The sequence below is a fragment of the Uloborus diversus genome, chromosome 10 (assembly GCF_026930045.1).
Source record: "Uloborus diversus isolate 005 chromosome 10, Udiv.v.3.1, whole genome shotgun sequence".
Classification (NCBI taxonomy): domain Eukaryota; kingdom Metazoa; phylum Arthropoda; class Arachnida; order Araneae; family Uloboridae; genus Uloborus; species Uloborus diversus.
The window spans coordinates 9,654,682-9,677,563 of NC_072740.1; the positions used below are offsets into that span (position 1 = coordinate 9,654,682).

Consider the following 22,882-nt stretch of genomic DNA (forward strand, 5'->3'; position numbering starts at 1 on the left):
CATATACTATATTGTAATTATACTTTTATATTTAATTAAAATAGCCATCCCTGTATACATACACCTTCTTGCCATTAGTTTACTAAATTATTGTAACTGTTTGAAGACTTTTTTTTTTTTTTTTTTTTTGCATTATAGTTTCTTAAAAATAATTTAAAGTGAAGTAATTTTATGTCTATTGTGACGGCATAGTAAAAATATTTATTTATCGGTAATTATGTGCATTAATAATTAGTCAATTGAATACGTAACACGTATTTTTTTAAAAATATTATTATTATTTATTTTTAACGTACAAAATGTGTACAGAAAAAGATAATTGTTTAATTCACATAAAAGTGCTACCAAATTGGAATGCATTTTTTTCCAGATAAAATTTACTAAAGTTTTAGCACTTAAAATTATATTAAAGCTGTAAATATTATTCGTATTTACCGCATTAAGTTCAAAACCGATTATATAATCTATAAAATAGATGTAAAATGGCAGTTGTTTGATGACATTCTTCTGAAAATGAGCATTATAATTTTACGTGCATTGCAAAAATGAGTTAATTAATTTTTGATCACCAAGCAGATCCCTGCAAAGCATTTGAGGAGGCTAAAGCTAATGCTTGTCGTGATATATTAGCTTTAGCATAGATATGCAAAAGCTAATATATCCACAAAAAGTAGAAAGTAGAGAGAAATGACGAGATTTGAAATTAAAACTGCCAGGTTAAAAATTATTTTATAACTTGGAGAGGGGGGGGGGGGGGGCAGGGGGCTTGCAAAATGAATTGAGAAAATAAATTTTAAAAGGCTAAAGAGTACATATCTCAACCTTATTCATGCAAAAAAATACATATCCACCTAGTTCAAGCAAAAAAGAACACATCCAATATTTAACGTCAAATAATTATATAATTAGCATATTTATATTAAAACATGTGTTAAAATATCAACATAAGGTACAAAGTGATTAATATTAACAACTTTTTGTTGGTGAAAAGTCCAACATTTAAAAAATAATAGTGTCGTGTTTTCCCAAAAGGTTTTTTTGAATTGGATCTGTTAGCTTTTACATGTCACCTCCTCATTTGCGCTCGCAAAATTAATTAAAAAATCCAGTTTTTTAAGTAGGTATGGTTGGGGTAAGTGGGACCCCTTTTGAGAACAGTTCGTTTTCGAAACCTTTTACAAAAGTTTTGAAACAAAAAAAAAATTAAACTTATTGTCTTATTTTATCTTGGAAATCATTAATGAACAGAAGGTAATCATTACTTTTTGCAATAATGATTGAAATATTCTTAACGATTATATTGGAAAAAAAATCAGGTGGGTGTCCCACTTACCCCATAATAAGGGATAAGTGATTCAAACAGTTATTTAGGTCAAGCATAACTAAAGAAGGGATAAGGAGATTTTACCTGAAAAATATGTAAATTTTCCGTCTGAACTATTTTTTTGTAAGCGCATCTATTTACGAGATATTTACTGTCTTAAAAACTGTATGGCAAAATGTTCTGAAACAAAAAACAAAACAATGCAAAATCTCTAAATTCAATTATTCAGTTTTAACTCCATCTAATTCTCGAAAAAGATATAACTTGTTTATTCTGTTTTCGAAAATTCATATAAACATTTTGGGCAAATGTTTAAATGCCAATTGCATGGAATAAGTTGGCGAAAAAGAAAAGAAACTTTTTTTTGATAATAGGTTTTATAATTGCAAAAGATTTTACGAAATCGAAAGCTGAGTTTCATTCAAATTCTACGCTCGATATGGATAGTCTCGATTCAAACTAATTTCAAAGGAAAGGAAATTGCAAAAAGCAGTTGGATAGTCTGTCGCTTAATTTAGAGATACATTAATTTTTTAGCCTTAAATTATTCATTGACAAATCAAATTGTAACTGAAAATATGCAAAGAGAATTAATTCTCCGACTTTGAGAGAATTCTAATATTTTGAAAAAAAAAAATGAATAACGAAGCCAAAAGTTTTCTACCAGTGGTATTTTCCCACGTTTGGTTTATGCAGACGAAACAAATAAAAAAAAGGTTTGTTTTCTTTAAAAAAATTTATCTTTCAAAAAAGATGTAATTGCCTCCAAAGCAAAAAAGTTTGAAATGCAATCAATTTGTGATATTATTCTTACGTAAGTAAGCGTGCACGTAAAGGAGAATGGTGTATTCATAAAAACCTTATACTTAGTTATAAGTTCAAAATCACGCACGTTTGCGATATTTAGAGTGCAAAAATATTTATAGATGTGCATCAAATACTAATTTGGACAAATGAGAAAGAGTTCAACACAGTGCTGCCAGAATTATCACCGGGTTGAGACGAAGCTGCCCTAGAGAAATTGTACTATTTCAGGCTAACTTGCAACCTCTCCAAATTAGAAGACGGGCTAATCTCACCAAAAATTTCAATAAACTTTCTAGCTATGGCCAACACAATAAAACTTCCACATACCTTAACAAATTGCGAAACAATCAGTGACTAAAGAAAAACGGCCCTTTTATAGTCATGCAGAACATCTAAAATTGTCTTCTGGTGATGTAGAGCCCCAAACCTTGAAATCTTGTCTCAGCCCAGCGGAAGGAATCCTAAGAGTACACATCCATTTTGGCTTTTCTACTCCAGTCGTTAAAATGGACTTGATCCCTGATCATCTTAGGCAGTTAGCGTTGGAAGTCATCAATAAACTGCCTAGTAACGCTATAAAGACTTTACACAGATGGCAGCAAATTGAACGATCAGGATGGTAGTGGCATATACATTGAGAAACCGGGAGAAAAATTGTCCTATTCCCTCCATAATCCTGACAAAACTTCAGTTTTCAAAAATGAACTTGTTGGAATTGAACATGGCCTTGAAACAGTTCTCAATGAATGCGACTTTGGTTATCTCTGGATTCTCTCTGAAAGCAGTTCTCTTCAACACCTAGATAATTGGATTACTGTTGGAGACAAAACTAGCGTCTCTATTCTCCAGAAACTTAAACAAACACAGCGCCATGATGTCCATTTCCAGTGGATTCCGTCCCATGTGGACGTTATGCTTAATGAACAAGCAGATCTCTTGGCCAAAGAGGATTGTAACACTACTTCACTTATCTCCACAGCTCTCACCTACTCTGAACAACAGGCGAGGGTATTTTCTGAAATTTCTTGAGAATGGAAGACACCGCCCCACCATCACTGTTACAGAAGTAAACAACCCGGATCTTCCTTATCTCTAGAATGTGACAGAACTTCCCAAACTGCTATCTTAAGATTGAAAAGCGGTCAAATTAAAAGTACCTCCTTTCGTGAAGGCGAGAAGGTTTTTACTCTTTGTACAAAATGCCAAACTCAGCGGGCATCTCCTGAACATATTATGAGCTGCTTGGAACGTGTAGGGGGAGATCTTTACTCCTCTGCCTCCCTTCCTGGTATTGGATTTCCTAAGCGTCAATGGTCTTATGGAACTTGTCTGACTCCGTCAAGCGGTCTGAGGATAAATCACAACAACAGAGTGCAAAAACTATTTTAGCATAAGGCGTTTAAAAGTGTTGTGGGGAAATTATGCACTGAACTCAAAATGACGATTGTACAGCTTGGAATGATCATCGAATTTGAAATCAAGCGATACACTGGTTAAAGAAATATCACTTTATACATATACTACGCATCTGACTACATTCTATCAACAATTACAAGAAATGCAAGGGGTGCGGCATCTATCCCAGGTGAGGTGATACCCCCTGATTTACCCAACAAAAAAACATTACGGAAAACTTAATTTGTCTACTGATTATAAGTATTTGATACGTCTTTAAATTACGAGTGTAAAACATTTTTTTTAAGTAAATATTATTATTATATACTTTTATAACGGCTTCATTCAAAGATTCTTAGAATGAAACGAATACTAAAGTAAAATGTTTTTCTGATATATATTTATAAATGACTAAAGAGAGACATTACATCAACAACTAGAAGCAAAAAAAAAAAAAAAAAAACAGAAACGATTATACTGTATTGTTTAAAAATTTGGTTATGATACTAATGATTGCTTGTAATCAAAACTTAAAATACAGAAACACATTTCCTATTGCTTAAAAAATTCTTACAATTAAGGAGTCCAAAGCATTAAGGTAATTGCGCAAAATAAGGTTGCCTTAAGGTTCTTGACCTAGCATCTTGCTATTCTATGATTCAATTGGCTCCAAATTTAGCTTTTTTTTTTTTTTTTTTTAGCGCACGGTTTTTTGTTTTACTTATTTATTTATTTGTTTCAAATGAAGAGTTCGTGGAATAAAGGTGAAATGTCATCTTTCTGGTTCGAGTTTAGTTCAATGTGGCAATATTGAGTGCTTGTAAGGCAAAATTTGTTGATCTAATTAAATAGGCACAAAAAGAGAGGGATCAAGGCGAAAAATCAGCCAAACGCTTACTGTACAATAAAGAAAGGGTGTACGTTTTATCTTTCAAACGCGATTTTCTGGAAGATAGAAAACATTGACACGTTTCGCTTTCTTCCCTGTTATTTTCACGAGAACCGAGTATTAAAAAACATGCTATTATTTTTGAATATGAATTTCTATTCATTTACTGATCAAGGTAATCTGACATTTTTTTTTCGATTATTCTAAATAAACCACCAAGATACAATTTTAATATCAAAAACTGCTACGAGAAAAAATCGTTTTTCCCCGACAAGTGTCGCGAGAATTGAGTACAATGATACACTTTTATCTGAAATTCATCTGTCATTCCACCAACGCTCCTGGTTTTGCTGCGTCGTCCAGCAATCTTCTATCGAAGCAGAATGGGATGTACCAACATGTATTTTATTCTGCGTGTTTTATTTTGTAGTACCAAAATATTATGCATAATTTTTCCTACACCTTAACGCCTTTTGATGTTCAAACTCACGCATCCCAAACATGCTTTAATAGGATCGCATTCATAGAAAGTACGTAAAAATTATTTAAGCATCAAAACCTAAACCGAAATCCATGAAAATTTCTGGAAGATACACTTTGCATGTAAAATTTTCAACAAAACCGAAAGGTTTTCGGCAAATGTGCGCTCAGTTTTTCAACTTGTATTGCTTGTTTCACATAAACGTAACAAAAACGTGTTTAAAACTACACTAAGAAACGTACGAATGTTCTCTGTATGTTACACGAATGATAATACGTCAGGAATACAGGTATGTTATGAATGTCAATATGCTTACTGATAAACTAATGAGTGTGAATTACTATCGACATTAACTAATCTTTAAAAACAAAATTGATACAAAAACATGTCAATTGTAATCTTTATAAATTTAAACTGGTGGGAAACAAAAACATAACATAATCCATTCCTTTAATGGTTGCATTATATATGATTCATGAAATACATCTTTCACTAACAGCTCTTAAAAACTCTTTAGTATTTCACTAAAGTTTCCCCTTTTTTCATTTATCATTTTTATTTGTAAAATATTAAAATGTATCAATATTTTACATTCATTTGAAACTATTAAGCTCTGGGATGTACCATTTCTTGCAGGAAACATAAATGCAAAATACCCTAAATATTTTCAATATCTATTTCATCAGAAAATGATTGATTGTTGCAGCGGGAAAAGGCATTTTTGTTCTTCAAAAATTTTAAATAATACATCTGCCACATTTTTCAATCATCGTAACCTTTTCACCTTTGATGGTTTCGCTGATGAGTTTCGTATGAAATGGCAGATAAAATAGAGAAAAAGTGAGATTTTTTTTTAAACTTTTTTTCCTCTCTCTTCTGATAAATGTAGTAAAAAGATGCGATATAAAGAGCTACAAAGAAATATTTTCATCATTCTTCCAAGTAAATGTGATCATCAGACGTTAATTAGGAAAAATATCCTTGTTTTGTTGATAGAAATACTTTTGTTTTTTTAGAACGCTTTAGTTTGTAAAAGCATTAGCTGATGTAGCATATCATAATGATCACAATGCCGTGAGAAAGATGTTAATATTTTTATTTATGCAGAGCAACTGCCTTCCAATTTCAAAGGATTTTTCAATTTATTTATATATTAATTAAGTTAACAAACAAAAGAAAATTAAGCATATGTTTTTCGAAAATATACTTTGAAAGCTAACTTATTTTACGGATTTTTTATACTAAATGAACGATGCATTAATTATTGAAAACTAGTAATCACTGATTATGAAGCAGTTTTTATACATCAATAAAGACTATACATATCAAAATTGCGTTAGAAAGTGTAAAGTGACTTAAATTTGCAATGATTAATCTGTTTTTATAGTTATGTTAACTTATTTACATAATATAAAGCAAAAACTTAATACACTCTTTATTATTAACTTAATTAAAACGGCAAAACAATTTTCTTCAGCTTTCATAATTTACACCTTAATAATTCTGTTTCTAATTAAAGTCAAAATACTTCCGTCAAAAATACGCACTTATTAACTTAAGAATTCGTTTCTTATTGATTTTCGTCTTTATTGTTTCTTTTATTCGTTATCTCATTAAAAGCAAATCCATAAACATAACATTAAAAGTCACGCAATTAATCTTTTACTTTTGAAATTTGAGAAACAATTAAGCTTTTTCTTCGGACTTTATCTAATTACTATTTGCAACTTTGAAAGAATCAAATGTAAAATGATATTCGTATATTCTCTTATCTTATTTTCTTCATGTTTAGTTCATTTTATTTATTTTTTCTCTTTTGGAAAAAACTTTTATTCATATTTTCAAATTCGCACTATTTTTTAGGAAAATGTCTGCCTCCCCCCTTAATTTTTTGATGTAGCATCACAAAAATTCTTTAGATCGTGATTTCATCATCGTCAGAAAGCGTAACTGATGATAAAAAAAAATCTTTACCAACAACTAGTTTTTACTCACCGAGCAACAGTGAAGCAAAAATTATTACAGAAGCGCTTTGTAAAAACTACCTGATCTTATTTTACTGTATTTGATGGTTCTATCATAGTTCACATTAGCCTATAAGTAAAAAAAAAAATGTTTTTTTTTATTGCTCTTGAAGCTTAAATTATGTAGTTGACGAATTCAAAAGGAAAAATGGCGTTGTGTAGCGGAATTTGTTCTTGTGATTTCATAATTTACAAAAGTAGAATGTCACCCAATAAAGCCATGGCTCACCTCATTCGAACACCGGAGTATCGAGTGGATGATACGTCGGCACCATGCTAAACTAAAGAATGTGAAAATTGGCACTGTTCAAGAGAGCGAAAACACTGAATATATTTTTTTCCCCACTTGACGAGTTTAGTTATTTTCAATAATAATTTTTTATAGATAATTTTATGAGCAAAAAAAAATCTATTTTTTTAAGTAGTTATAACCGGTAGCCTTTTTTGAGTACTACGGCAAACATCGAATTTGAAAAACGCGATTGTTCACATTCGTTAGTTTGGCATGGTGCCGACGATATCATCCTATGCTGCACACATACTGTGAGTAGAAATGAAAGAAAGAAAAAAATAAATAAAACATAAAATTTTTACTTTCCCTGAATGCAACGGTTAATTTTTCTCCTTTCCATTAACATCATTTTCTCTATTCTATAAATAAAATTTAAATTTTCACTTGGAGGTACTTTTTTTTCACAATTTTTCTAAGCTATCTAATGAATGTGTTCGAACCAATTAGATCACAAATGAGTAAAGTATTGGACCGTGAACCTTAAGGTGGGCTTATTTAGCGCATTTACCTGATAAGAAATTCCTCTATTTATGGTTAGTATGTTTAAGAAAATCAATCTTCTAAGATAATTTTCAGTACTACACAAAATAGTAATTTACTATTTTTTTGCCTCGTACTTTAAGCTTAAAAATTAACAGTAAGACATTTCTTATTGACATAATTCAAAAGAAAATCACTCGTTATGTGTTCTTCAGCAGTTAAAATAAGTCAAAACATTGTGATAATTTTAAGAAGAAAAGCATTATAGCTCTGAAAAGGAAATTTGCGGCTAAATAAAGACTAAAAGTGTCATTATTTAATTTTATAACATAGTATATTCTATATTGAAATAATGTTACTTTTTGTTTATAGGTCTAAGAAGAACCATCGTTAGTAATATATTACTATTATAGAAAATAGTATTTCCATTTATTTTACGACTCACGCTCAATGCATGAAAAAATCTAGCCGTTTCTCAACATTCATTATAAAAGAAATCTTTGCATGTAGTTTATCATGCCTAAGCATATATACAAATAGTCTTCAGATTATACAAATAGTCTTAAGCGTTATTACTATAAAAGTATATTTGAGGCTATACATGAGACACAAAAATTATTTTCCGCTTTTTGTTTATTGCCTTTAGATACATCATTCTAAAAGGCAATATATTAGTGCAAGATAAAACAATTTAAATAATTTAATGACTTATTATCTCATGCTCAGTTACTAGAAATTAGCATTAAGTCCCTTCTTACTAACGTGCTTCTCAAGAGCAAAATATGTATATAAATCAGCAGTTCAAATATAAATCAAAACACACTGATAATTTTGCGATAGGAAGCATTATTCCTCTCTGAAAATAAATTCTGGGCGGCAAATAAATGAAGAAAAACTTAGAGGCCACCTTATCTATCCCGATATATCATCTTAATTGCCCATAATGTGATTTTTAACCACGCTTTTGAGTGAATGGTACTTTGGCCGTCTACTTTACCCAATATCGTTATTGACAATGTGAACAGCTGTTTAACGACGAGCTTAATTCCAGTCACGTCAATTTCGGCCTTTGAGTAATTTTAAAACAATTCCTCTTCAAATAGCTTTTGCAAAAGTTCTAATATTGCCTTTCCTATGTTAACTGCCCTTGGAAAAGGCTAAAAAATAAACATTAGATGCGCCATATTTCACACCAATTGCTACACAAAGCTTTTGTTTTATATGATTAAACTTTGAGTTTTTTGTTTTTCGATTTTCTCAACGAATGGGAAAATGTTAACTTTGTACATTATTTCTGCTTGGCTTACAAAAGCAGAGGGAATTATCTAGTAAATTTCGCTTACAGCATTTCGTTTTAAATCATTGTTTTTAGGTCAAGTTTACTCTTCTTTTGTTTGTTTCTTAATTATTCATTTCTGTCGCTTCAATATTAAAATGATCTTAAGGCAAAAAAAAGATATATATTTTATATATATATATATATATATATATATATTACTGGGATTGTGAAACTGAACTATAAGACTATTATCTATAAAGCATCAAAGTAAAATTAGTTGTTTGATATCGCCGAAGATCGAGTACTATTTTTTTGAAAATAGTTCTCCGTGTTATAAAACAACAGTTTCGTTTGTGCATTTTGTAATTCCACATAGTTTTATACAAAGAAAAATAATAATAATCCTATTTAAAGCATATTAAAGTAGTGAAAAATAAGTTTTTGTAAGTGAATCAGTTTTCTTTTTTATGAAAGCAGCTTCATACTCCGTAACAGCTATTGTGAAAGATCCATAAGTAATAGAGATAAAAAAAAGATGGGGAATGATGTCATTAACTGTAAGAGTGTAACATAATTAGTAATAACAATTGAAGTAACAAGTAAGGGCCGACTAATCATTAACTGAGTTGACCTCGGTCTGACCCCCAAATTTTCAATCGAAGCTTTCTTCAACCAATCAAAAGGCTTCAATCGGCTGCTCAGTTGTCTAACGAAGGGGTTCATTCAATGCTAACAGAATTCGATGGAATCGAATACAATCAATTGTATCTACCAATCGCGCAGCCAGAAATTTCCTTTCCCCCCGGGAATGAAATTTCCCGCTACGCTACAGGTAGATGAAATTCGATCAAATTGAACGAAATCAAGTTAAATGAGTCCCTAAGATTCAACTTGACTGTATGGATTCGAGTATAATTCATTTCCCTCACGTTGGGAAACGTTTTCGACTTTGGAAAAAAAATGGAAAAGATTAAAATGCGCCACTAGATCATGGGTTACTTCGTGATCATAAACTTTTAAGATTAAATAATCAGTTGAGAACCAAAGTACGCCTTCAACTATAACAGAATATTTGAACATAGCAGAGTAATAAATTTCTGAAATTTACAGCTTATTCTCATTTGTTCAGGATAAACGCTGATTAAAATATAATTTTGTTTTGAAAAATTTGTTAATGCATGGATGAATGGTCCCTCAATGCATGGGTCCCTCAAATGCATGGGTGATATAACTTTCAATGGAAAATAACAGCTAGAACATACTTTTTATGTCACAAAACTTAAAAAGCAATTGGTCTTTTATTTCTCGAGGAATCCCTAAAAATGTGAATTTTTGAAAGTGTCCCAATACTTTTCGTCATATAGTGTACGATCAGTAAAAATATGTCATTTTGTATCAAAAAAAAAAAAAAAAAGCCGAGATTAAAAATATGTTAAATTTAAAAAAATAAAAAAATAATAAAAAAACAAACAAATTTTAATAAACATCTTTTAATCATTCAATCTTTTAAATGATGGTTCATAAACCACCAACAACATGCGGATAATATATAAATATTAAAATGTCTGATGATGTTCTAACTATACTGAGCTACATCCTTCGATAAATTATATAAGTATTGTACCTATAGCTCTTTGAAAAAAAAAATATGTTACATTTAAATATTCAAACTGAGTGTGATTATTAATATATAAACCTTGAACATACTAGAATTAACTTCGATTTCGTAATGTCGTTTCGAATTGCTTTTACATGAAAGAGCAATGATCACCAAATATGCTCCCCTCCATAAAACTACATTCTGGAATCGGAAGTTCTTCCCTTTTATCGACACTTTATCGACGAAAACATTGTCTCAAACAGCGTGTTGCTCTTTTATTACCTCTGCTGCGCGACTTGAAAGGAGAATATTCTGTTCAGTATCGAAAAATTATCATTAGAAGACAGACAAATTGTGTTACGTAAAGCATTGTATATGTGTTTCCGGAATGCTGGAAGTAGGTAATACACAAGTTCTGAAGCGTTTCATTATTGATATGCTCCAACAATGTAAAGGAAAATTTTTCTATTTCATTAGAACTGATGAAGCGTTCAATATTAGCCCTATGTTAACACACTGTATAATAAATAACTTTGTGTTTGAAATGTAAAATGCACAATGACAACAGCACAAAGTTGCAGATTACTACAGACACGTGTTTTGTCATTACAAGGAACCCCATAATCAATGCGAAGTAAGTGAGCTTAAGGAAGAAAATATGTTTTTGTTGGATATTTTCTTTCTAAGCTCACTTATTTTGCATTGATTAAGGGGTTCCTTGCAATCCCAAAACACGTGTCTGTAGTAATCTGCAACTTTGTGCTATTATACCTTGTTATTTATTATTTTGCACTGCATGCTATTGAATTTAGGTTTAAAAAGTAAAGACAAATCTGCTTAATCGTGACAAATATGTAGCACAATTTAAATGCTAGCTCTCAAATATAAGGTTCTTCCATGGTAATGAAAAATATTTTTAATGCTTTTTTGATGGTAATTAAAGTTTAATTATAACTTAAAAGATAATAATATTCTTAAAATACACTGTGAAACTGTACCTAGTCAGTGGAAAGTTTAGTAAATATAGAAGATTAGCAAGAAAAAGAGAGGACTGGACTGTGGCTAAAGATTTTTGTCTATTTACAGAAATAGAATATCTTGTTTTCCTGGGGAGTAAACTTTCAGGTAACTTTGAAGAAAAATAAATTTTCAAGCCATTTTTTTTCAACTACTTGCACTCTCTAAAAATTTTATATTTGTATCATGCTACTGGATTATTCGAAAGTTGTGCAATAGAAATCTATAGGCAAAATAAAAGTTATGTATTTTGAATCGTTTTTCTGGGGCGTAACGTAAGTTAAGATTTAACTGCTCAAAAGCTTTTTCCCTACACTTGACCTATAAGCAAAGCTTTAGAAGAATTATGAAACGTTCTATTACGCTGAAGATGAAATGTAAATATATTTGTTTAAGGCAGGGCCTCCCAAACTGTGGTCCGCGCACCCCTAGTGGGTCCACCGAATCTTAGTAGGAGGTCCGTGGCAAACTTCGAAAAATAAAGCTGAAAAACATTAAGTGATACTTAAATTTTGCATTTAAAAACTAGAATTTTCACCTTCGAAGTAATGAGTTCTCCATTGAGCCCTACTCCCCGACATCTCATGGTACAACGCGGCAAGATCATGCATAGTTGATCAACCGTCATCTGCTTCGACAAAACCGTGCAGTCTGAAGTCATGCGAATAAGAATGTTTGATAGCCAAAAATTCCAACTGTACCTTGAAATAGAAATACCTTGACGATTAGGTCCTTCAAAACAATATTAAGTTAGAAACCCCGTAATACTGAATTTTCTCACCAACTCTGAAAACATAATTTGTGCCTACAAATTTTACCTGGCTCCTAAGATTTTTTTCAATTTTTGTCAGTCTGTGCTCGGCGTTTCAGACCTTCGGCTGGAAAACAAAATATACCAATCGTTGAAAAAGCAAAGTCCGTTCTTCTAATTGCTTCGATTTACCGATGCGAATCCGAATTTTCAACCTATGCAACCACCAAAACTAAATACCGAAACTGTCTATTGCTTGGTCAAACCTAACCTGCCAGTGTTGTAATGTTGCGATTAGGATCTGCGAAGCCTTCACAATGCTGCCAGGTTAGGTTTGCCCCAACTATAGATGATGATCCTAATATTCGACTCCAGTTTTCAATAATTAAAACTTATGTATTAATAATGCGTCAGTTAAAACAACCTTACACTTTTGTCCTTAGTTCAAGGTTCAATTTTTGAATTTTAACCCTTTTGTTACCAATTGATTTCTGTCAGTTCAGCCTGATTTTTGTACTCCAGAGTTTGTAAATAACGTAAAACATTGTAAACTACGTACCTTTATTTTAAATAGTGATATTCCGCTCTACTTAGTAATGGTTAATTTGATTAAGTTCAATTATTATCTTTAAACTACAAGTACCTATTCACTCTAATGACAGGGGGCCCGCACTGAACATTGGTCCATGAAAGTGTTCGTTGGCTATAAAGTTTGGGAAGCCCTGGTTTAAGGGAATCTATTAATAGAGATATCTATAGCATCATCGATTTGTTATTTTCTATTTTTGACTATCGTAATCAATTAATTGTAATTTTTACATTTTTTTGTGTTATTGAAATTGGAAACATTGTTTTTTACTTCCTTTTACATAGTAAATGAGGTATTGTAGTAAATATTTCGTAAATAGATGCATTTACAAAAAAAAAAAAATATACTAAACATTTACATACTTTATCAAGTAAAACCCTCTTACCCCTTTTTTTCATTTGCTTGATTTAAACTTAAATAAAAGGGAGGTGACCCAATTACTTCTTACTATGGGGTAATTGGAACACCCAACTGATTTCCAAAAAATATAATAGGAAAGAATATTTACAGCATTATTTTAGAAAATTTTGATGAACATTTGTCTAAGATAAAATGAGACAAGTTTAAATTTTTTTTGTTTCAAAACTTCTGTATACGGTTTCGAAAACGAACTGTTCTCAAAAGGGGTCCCACTTCATTGCTATCTTCGAAATTTGAGCTCCCAGGGAAAAAAATGTCATATTTGAGTTTAGCAAACTTATACGAAATCAGTTATAAGTACCTCGGCACTAAAATGACTGCTCCCCTGTGTAATAAATGTGAAACGCTCTTCCTGAAAAACGAATTTTCATCTGTCCTAGATTTTTGGAGTTATTATTGAGCAATCACGATTGCTTATTGCTTTCATTTGACTGTTTTTGGCGTTCCTTTGATTTTTTCCCACCGCCACCCTCCGCATCGTCACCGTCGACGGGCTCCTCACGATGCTGCTCCTATAGCGAAAGTTGCATGCATGTCCTACACACACGCGCATACATACACAACTACACACACAAACATATACACACACATACAAACACATACACACACGCATACATACAGACACCCACACACAGAAAAACATACACACACACATACACACAACTACCAACACTTTCATGCCAGCACACAGACAAAAACGCATATGCCTACACAGACACACATAACCCCTACACACAAACACATGCCCCCACACACAAACACACACGCCTACATACACACACTCGTGATTGCGAAAAACATAATTTGAATTCAAGATGTCAAAATTCAAATTAATTTTTTTTAAATTAAGTCTTACTTTGAAAATGCTGCAAAAGTGGCTCTTTTAACCACTGGTCAGAATGACTTCAAATTTGAACCGAATATAGTTTAAGAAGAACACGTTGTGAAAAAAAAATATCCTTCCAATAATGTAGTGACCACAACTTCTAATGACGGCAAAACAATTGATTTTATTAATCTTCGAGATTTTACTTGAAATTTCATTATAATTTTCTTTTGACTATTGGCAAACATCGGACCACAGCATTTTTTTTCCTTCTTTTTAAAGACCGAAAGCCAGCTGTCGCATAGTCGCCTATCAAATATATAAGACCTTCCCCACAGATTTCGATACTGTATTCAGTGTGACTTAAATTTTGAAACTTTTTTAAACCATACCATGATCCTCTTCTTCAAGTATAATCAATCGGAATCTCAAGTTATCTGATCCCAAATCGTTCGCAACATGCACAGCTCGCTAGCCCATATCCTCAACTTAAATAAGAATTGGTTTATGCAATGGGTCTCAGCACATGTTGGCATTAAGGCATTCGATACCTTGGCAAATGAGGCAGGAGACTTCAATACGAATATATCCTCACGTGTCCCTTTAAGAAAAATTATGGCAGTAGCAAGATTTAAGCTCTATGACTAAACGCAACAAAAATGGTCGCAATTAGGAACAAAACTATAACCTCTTTTAACGAACGAACAAACGATTGAATAAATTAACGTATATGAAATAATCTATCACATAATAAAAATTTTCAGAAATATTTTCACAATACACAAAAACGTGCACTATGCATAAACATGAAAAACTCCCTCAATTAAAAAAAAAGTAAATATCTGTTTGATGATTTTAAAGAAATGTACAGAAAGGTTAATTAAGTGCGAAAGTAAGGTTTCAGATATTGAAAACAATGTCACAACCATTTCAATTCTTGAAAGCAGGAAATATTTGAACTAAACTTTCCAAGAGCATAAAAGCGAATAAACCAACACAGACGTCGGTTTCCATCTACATTTAAACTGTTCCAGAGTTTGTATAAATTTAAAGCTCTTAGGAATATTTCCTTAGAGAGAACATTTCTCAGAATCGAAAGCACGGAGTGATTTATTGGAGTAGAATAATTAGAGCATTCTTCTCGACAACGTGTGGGAAGATTGCAATCATTGATTGCTTCAAAGAGAAGCTTTCCAACCTTTTAAAAATATGTGGAATATTAATTGAAATGCGCTTCATTCAATGTGCACGTTTTTTTTATTACTAGTTTTATGGTTTATGTTATTATATACTATATATATATATATATATATATATATATATATATATATATATATATATATATATATATGCTTTCAATGTTTTTTTGTGCATAACGTGCAAATGCAGTAAACACAGTGTATACAACAAACACTAAAAGTAGGAGAAAAAAAAACTAGGAGATATATGTTGAGAAAATTAAATTAAGCAAAATATAAACTCGTAACGTAGAGAAAAATCTAGAACCCATGTTTAAAAAAAGATTGAACCCATATATAGAGTACTTCTCCTGACACACACAGCACGCGTATCTATATGTATTAGTGGTGAGGAAAATATAGTTTTGCTGTGTGTGTTTGCCTGTGTACCTGTATTTCGCCTAATTTTCATAAACTGTGGCCCAAAATTGGTTCGAAGTATCGATGTCTGTACCATAAAGTATTTTTTCTCCTGAAATTCAGTTTATTTTGGGAATGCAATTATAATAAGCCTTCTCTTTACATGAAGTGAGTTTTTTAAGGCTATGTGTAATATCTCATTGTTATATAATAAGCAGAATATTTGAGAAGTATTTCCTTTTAAAATAATGCTGCTGCTGCACTTATAAGGTACTACCGAAGTAAAATATTTGAACTGCAGTTAAAAAAACTAGTTTGCCTTTCAAAGCTACGTCACTGTATGTATACATATAAGTGACCTTATAATTTATTTTCTCTGAAACTAAAATCGAAAATATAAGACTAAAGTATGTTTCGCTGTATGGCCGTATGTTGCGTAGAATCAAGAGTGTCATACTGATTTGCCTTGAATATGGACCAAAATCAGTTCTTCGCCAGGGGGAGAGAACACCGTATATAGTTTTAACCTCTTAAAAATCGTTTTTATTTATTGTTTTTTTTTTTTTTTTTTTTTTTTCAAATTTCAATCCTGCAATGTCTTACCATGTATGCTAACGTGGAAGCAAAAGATTTTTGTAAATTTGAACACATTATCTTATTTGAGAGTGAAAATTTCTAGATATCGTCGATTCAGAATAATAGCAGGACATCTTACTTTTCTCTAGTCCAAGGGTGGATTCAGGGGAGGGTTCAAGGATCAGCTGACCCTCCCCCCCCCCCTCTCGCGTGACGAGAGTTTTACTATGGTTATTTTTAAAGTTCATTTTTTTTTTTAGATTCGGAAAATAGTAAACGGAATCAATGTTATTTTTTTTTTTAATTTATCGGTGCGTCACAATTAAAAAGATTAACTGGGTTTATTTAAAAGGATATTGCTATTTTGAGCTTTTTGTTCATTTTCAAAAGAATAATAATATCTGACGAGCTTAACTGTTTTTCATAGCACTCTTCCACCTCAAACCACATGTGTGTGTGTGTGCTTTTTCTAATTATTTTATATCTATAATCTCATCTATTGAAGGCTTACGGTAACGTGGCCAGCCTGTCTGCCTATATAAATATACCTTTTGAGGAAATTTTGTGGGGATATGATCCATGGCGCAGGTTGTGTAGTTGAAAAATTTTTGGGAGGGAGGGGTATTTTAAAGGGTTTTGATCTCTTTAAGGCGGTGGGTGCTCCATAGCACATGAGGGATGCACCATCACTCTTGGAGGGATAAGAACCCGTCCTTAACAAGTACTTTTTACGTAGAACGCATAGATCTGGGTATTGAACGTCCCCCCCCCCCGTTACGAAAATTTCTGGTTCTGTCACTGCTCTAGATTTAGATGTCTTGCTCTGAGGCGACGAGATGATGATATTTCATCTAAGATTTTTCTGCTAACTAGAATAGGATTAGTTTTCAGAACAAATTTAAAGCTTTCTGGCAGTGTAAATATTTTTTAACTTCACGGAGTTTGAAATAGACTTCCGATGTGAACAATGCGCTATTTCAAAATTCTCTTATTTCCCTCTTCTTCGGTCTATATCCATTTTTTGCACAGAATTATCAACACGAAAAGATAAAAAAGCCAAAACCGAAACTTTATGAGATAACAACTATTTAATCTTTTTATCCAAAACTATTTAATCTTTCTTTCAAATCCAAAGCTCTGTCTGGGTTTACCATGGCTTCAAATTCGTTAATTCCACCCCATACTGTTTGCTCAGTCTTTAAATTAGGTGGCTTTTGTTTAATATTTTGTTTATTACTACTTGAACGGTTAAAAGCCAACTTCAAAAATTCGAGTACATTATTATCATAATTTTCAGAGGGTAGTCTAATAAAAGAAGAAAACAAATGACTATTTTCCTATTCTCTATAATGTAAGCATGCGTTTTCTCGAGACTACTTTTAACCTGACTTTCTCTTGCATTACCTTTTCCTTTTATTAAGTTTATTTGTAAATGATAACCAACTAGTAACCATTGGCAGATGGTTCAATTTTTCTCGAATCATATAAAATAATGATATTTTCAATGATCAACATCTAACAGCAAAAATAAGTTGTGTATTGCCATCCTAAATATGGGGAAAATAATAAAAGAAATTATTATTTGTCTTCAGATCACGCACTGGCTGCATAGTTTGAAAAAAAAAGGTAAAAAATGGTTAATTTTTCAAATATTTTTATGAACATTTAAATGTTTAAAATTTTACCTCCAATGCCGTTTAAAGGCTTTCATTTAACACTCTTTTCCTATATCTTTCAAAATATTTAGATTCTTTTACAGCTTTTTGCTCGCGCATATATCACTAAGTTTCATGAAATTAATCAAAAATCGACGTTTTTAGCTTATTTTGCACACTGCAGTATTTCTTCTTTTAGATTCCAGTTATAATTATTTTCACAATAAATGTGCACTATTCAACTATTTGTTGGAAATGCAAGTATATTTCAATGCATTAACAGCCCAGAACTCACCACAAGTAGGTGGTTGCACTTTGTGCTCCATCCTGCTCTTCCCATGAAGAATAGTTATTTACAGAACTTGTGTATTCGTAAAAAAATTAAATTCACACTAGCTATATTATTTTAAACAAGTTTGTACGTTTGGATCAAGATTTGAAGTTGGACTCAATTTTCGCATTAATGATCGCCAGCATAAAGTTTTTCATATTAATCCATATCTTGTCTCCTTCATGAATACCCAACCTACCGATTCACTAACTAATTTAAAAACACTTTCAATAGCCGCTGTGCAAATTAGGAACATTTGCTGAATAATTGGCAAGGTTCCAGTTGTTTTTATAGAATAAAGTATTATTAACTTAAAAAGAGAACTCGATCGTAAGAAATCGAAGTTTTCGCAAGAGATGGTTCGTAAGAGATGGATTTAACTTTATACTAGCAAACATCAATCCCTAAACTGAGTCGTAAGTCCAACTTCAAACCTTGAACGAAACCTAGAAACTTGTTTAAAATGATATATTGTGAATGTAACTTATTTTACAAATACACAAGTCCTGTAAATAACAGTTCTTGGGAATTGCAGGATGGAACACGAAGTTCAACCACCTACTTGTGGTGGGCTCTGAGTTGTTAATGCAATAAAATATAACTACATTTCCAGCAAAGAGTTGTATAGTGCACATTTATTTAAAAAAAAAAGACTGGGGTCGAAAAGTAAATATACTGCAATGTGCAAAATAAGCTTAAAACGTCGATTTTTGGTTAGTTTCACGTTACTTTGCGGCTTATGAGCGAACTAGAACTGTAAAGAATGCATACAAGTTCAAAGATATATGAAAAGAACATTTGAAAAACATATAATTGGTATTCGAATTTAATTTTTAAACATTTGAATTTTTATAAAAAATATTTGAAAACTGAATATTTTTTACCTTTTTTTTTTCATTTTAAACTTTGCTGCCAATGCGCGATCTGAAGACAAAAATCTTTTTTTTTCCGAATGTTTAGAATGACAATACACAACTTTTTTTGCTAATAAAAATTGTTTCTCGAAAATATCCTTTTTTTGGCCCACCCTAATAAACACACACAAACACTTCGGCAACGAAAGTGCCATAACTCATAATTGGCGAAAAACACGCTAGTAATTGATTTAAAATATCAATTTTATGTTCTTACTTGCCCAAAACTCGCAAAGTTAGCTTACATAACTGGTGCGTGGCAGCTTAAAAACAATACAATCAATATAGACACATCATTAAAATTTCATAATTTAGAAGAAGTATTTTCGAACTTAAGTACGCAGTATTAATTTAAACAAAACTAACCAGTAAACATCGCATTATAAGTTTTTTGCACACATTGAAATATTTAAAATAAGCATTGTAAAAATTGTGTTTAAAAATATTTCTCGAACGTCTTTGTTTTATTTTAAACAAATGTAACACAGAAGATGAAGCTACAGTCTTTGGATACCCTGCCTGTTGCAACTTTTTCTATGTTAACATCTCTCGAAGGAGCATCTAAACCACTTGCGTCAGACAGAGGTTTAATTTGCTAAATCCCGGTATTGATTTTGATTCACTGCCTAAATCTGCGCAAGGCGAAAAGCTGTACAACAAACAGCGGTCTTCGGAAAGTAAACATTAAGAGCAGATCTCTGAGATCTGCGGCGCGAATATATTATTAAAAGGTTTTTTAATAACTAACCATACGGTGGAGGTTTTCTTTGATTCTTTTTCATGTTGAATTCTAAATGGTGGATACACTACCGGCTGATTGCCGAAAACCGATAGTTCACGACTACTAAGCAAAATGTTAATTCTCATATCAGCAAAACATCCAATCGCCTTATAGTAGGGGAATGTGGAGCAAAGTGAAATGGAGAAATATTTACTCCGCTTTTAGCGCCACTTATTTAGTAATAGTTTAGCTACATAGTGACATATGTAGTCTATTCCGGTTAAGAAAAAAATACTTCTGAAAATCAAAGCTTATGATAATACAAGCATTTTTCAAAAATTGATCCTCAAATTGTAATGTGTTTTTGTAAGTCAAAAATTATTTTGATATTATGAAATGATAAAGTTCTTGTTATTATCATTTTAAACACCAATTGGGACCTTCTTATGTTCAGTCTAGTATTTATTTAGGCAATATTGAGCTTATTTGTATTTTTAATATTCTTCACAGTTAGTCAATTGCATGCGGGGGAAAGTGAAATAGTTGATTTGGTTTACTCATTCAATCATTTACTAAATCCCTTACGTATTCATTTATAAATTTATGTACATTACTTTATTTAACAATTCACTTATTAATTCATTCATTCACTTATTCTCTTATTCATTCGCTATTTTATTCACTCATTTTTTCCTCACGCATTAATTAATTAATTAATTAATTAGTTTATTGTTTCGTTATCTTTTCATTCATTTAATTATCCCTACATTTGCTCATTATTTTGCTCAAAAAAAATTTCCACAATCGAATAGGAAATATTTCATTTTTCACTTTGCCCCATAAAAAAAAAGTGATACGTTTTCACTTTTTTTTCTTTTTTTGAAAGCACAATTTTACTGCCAAATTTTTTTTTAAAAAATGTTTCAATGCAAGTTTCATTACAAAATAAGATATTCTTTCTTTATGTACTCTAATTAGCAAAACAAATTTCCAATTTGTTCATTTTAAAAAAAGTTCAATCATCTTAACTACTTCACTTTGCACCACATAGTAAAGAGAGGAAATTTAAAGATGACGTTTTTATGACTAAGATATTGGATGGTTAGCACTAAAACCCGAGTAAATATTTCACCATTTAATTTGCTTGACTAACAAATATTTTGTTAGAATATTTATTGTCTCCAATCAGTTAATTATAGGCTTTGCTTTCTTGACATATCATGAAGTCGCTTCGATTTACAGACATAGCATGATAATACATATCTAATATGCATATCAGCTTGCGATATATATACATATTTTTATAATGTTTTTCTCCATTTCTTTTCGGCTATTTAAACTTGAAGCTTATTCTTTAGAAAGGCAATTAAAAAGAACTATCGAAATACATATAAAACATACTATTTTAACGTACATTTAATGTAGTTAACAGTTTTAAAAAGTTTTTAAAAAAATTATAATCAGAAAAAATACCTTAAAGAAAGTACTTAAAACATGTATGAATGCGAATTATTCGGTTCAACTGTTTGAAAATAACAAATGATTTAATTTAAAGTAGTAAGATTATTGGTGCATTTCATATTTCAGGAAGATTCGAGCCTAAGTTCTGGCTGAAGCATTTTATTTTTAAAGAAAAAATTTATTTGCATTATAAGTAACAATGTTAATAATTTAATCGTTCATTTGTGTGTGCGGCCAATTTGCTTTTTTTTTTTTTTGGCTTTTCTGAGTTTCACCATACATCAATAACGCTTGTAGAAGTGCAAACACGATATACAACTGAACACTGCAGAAAATATTCAAAAACGCGGTTACAAAGTTAAAGAATCTGACATTTTGCTACGATTTTTTCTCGGTTTTCAAAAAAAAAGATGTGATATGGAATAATTTTCCTACTTAGTTTTGAGCCGAAGAACCAAAATCCAAGCAATAAATAATATATATTAGTTTTTTAATGCAGTTTTAAACCAAATATTCAGAACGCTTTTCATTAGCTGATAAAAACGAAGTTTTCTTTGCAAAATACACACCTTTAGTATTTCTCACAACAAAATGTAAGAGTTAATTTTGCATATATTTTCACCGTGCCTACAATCTAAAGCTAGTTTTAATAAAATGCATACAGTATGTTTAAAGTAATATCGCCCGGAGGCTGTTCTCAACATAATAAAAAGAATCGCTTGATCTGACTGTTGCGGCAAGACAGTATATCACCACCCCGGGCTAATAGATGCTGAGGATTAATATCACAGAATACGGGGATAAGGCGTTATATTCTAAGGGTTGCGGCTCTCTGTAGGGGTGTTTTCTTGTAGACTACAAGTGTGAGAATACTTCATAAGATTTCTATGTTACACAAAATCTCGGCCCAGCTGTAGTGCTCTGGTAATATTATATCAGTAGACGTAGTAGTTGCCCTAGCAACCGCGCGGGGTACATTTGACGTCATAGGTCACGTGATAGTTTTCCTTGGCCGGTTCACTATTGGCGCGCGTCGGACGATAACGCAGACCTAAGATTACGGCGGCAAGAGTTAGAGTTCTATCAGCTCTTGAAGTTCCGCGAATGAAAACCAACAGAACATAACTTTTCCTTTGATTCGCTCCCATTGATTGGGACGTTTGCGTTGCTAAGTTATGTATTTCGGTGAAAATGTTGGGGGGATTTTTTTTATTTTTTATTTTTATTCCTGCTAGTGGGAGGACTCGCTTATCTTTCAGCTGGTTGCTTTTAAGCATTTTATGTTTCTGATGCAATTGATTTTGATGTTAAAACACGTCACGTAAAAGAAAAACTTGGAAGATATTTTAACGATTCCTTTTTACTCACATTAAAGGAATTGAAGCAATGCAATCATGATCCGACTCCTGACAGATTTTTCGTTTAACGAAACAGTGTTTCACCTCAATCATC

At 31.6% G+C, this 22,882-nt stretch overlaps 1 protein-coding gene across 1 annotated transcript in view; it reads left to right on the plus strand.

The window, feature by feature from the left end:
- The first annotated feature begins 1,123 nt into the window (after positions 1-1,123).
- LOC129231646 (potassium voltage-gated channel protein eag-like) overlaps positions 1,124-22,882 on the plus strand; it is an 84,096-nt gene continuing 62,337 nt past the window's right edge. Inside the window, exons 1-3 of the mRNA XM_054866009.1 lie at positions 1,124-1,132; positions 2,747-3,139; positions 11,534-11,696. Coding sequence (XP_054721984.1) covers positions 1,124-1,132; positions 2,747-3,139; positions 11,534-11,696 — 565 coding nt within the window. The remainder of the gene's footprint in view (positions 1,133-2,746; positions 3,140-11,533; positions 11,697-22,882) is intronic.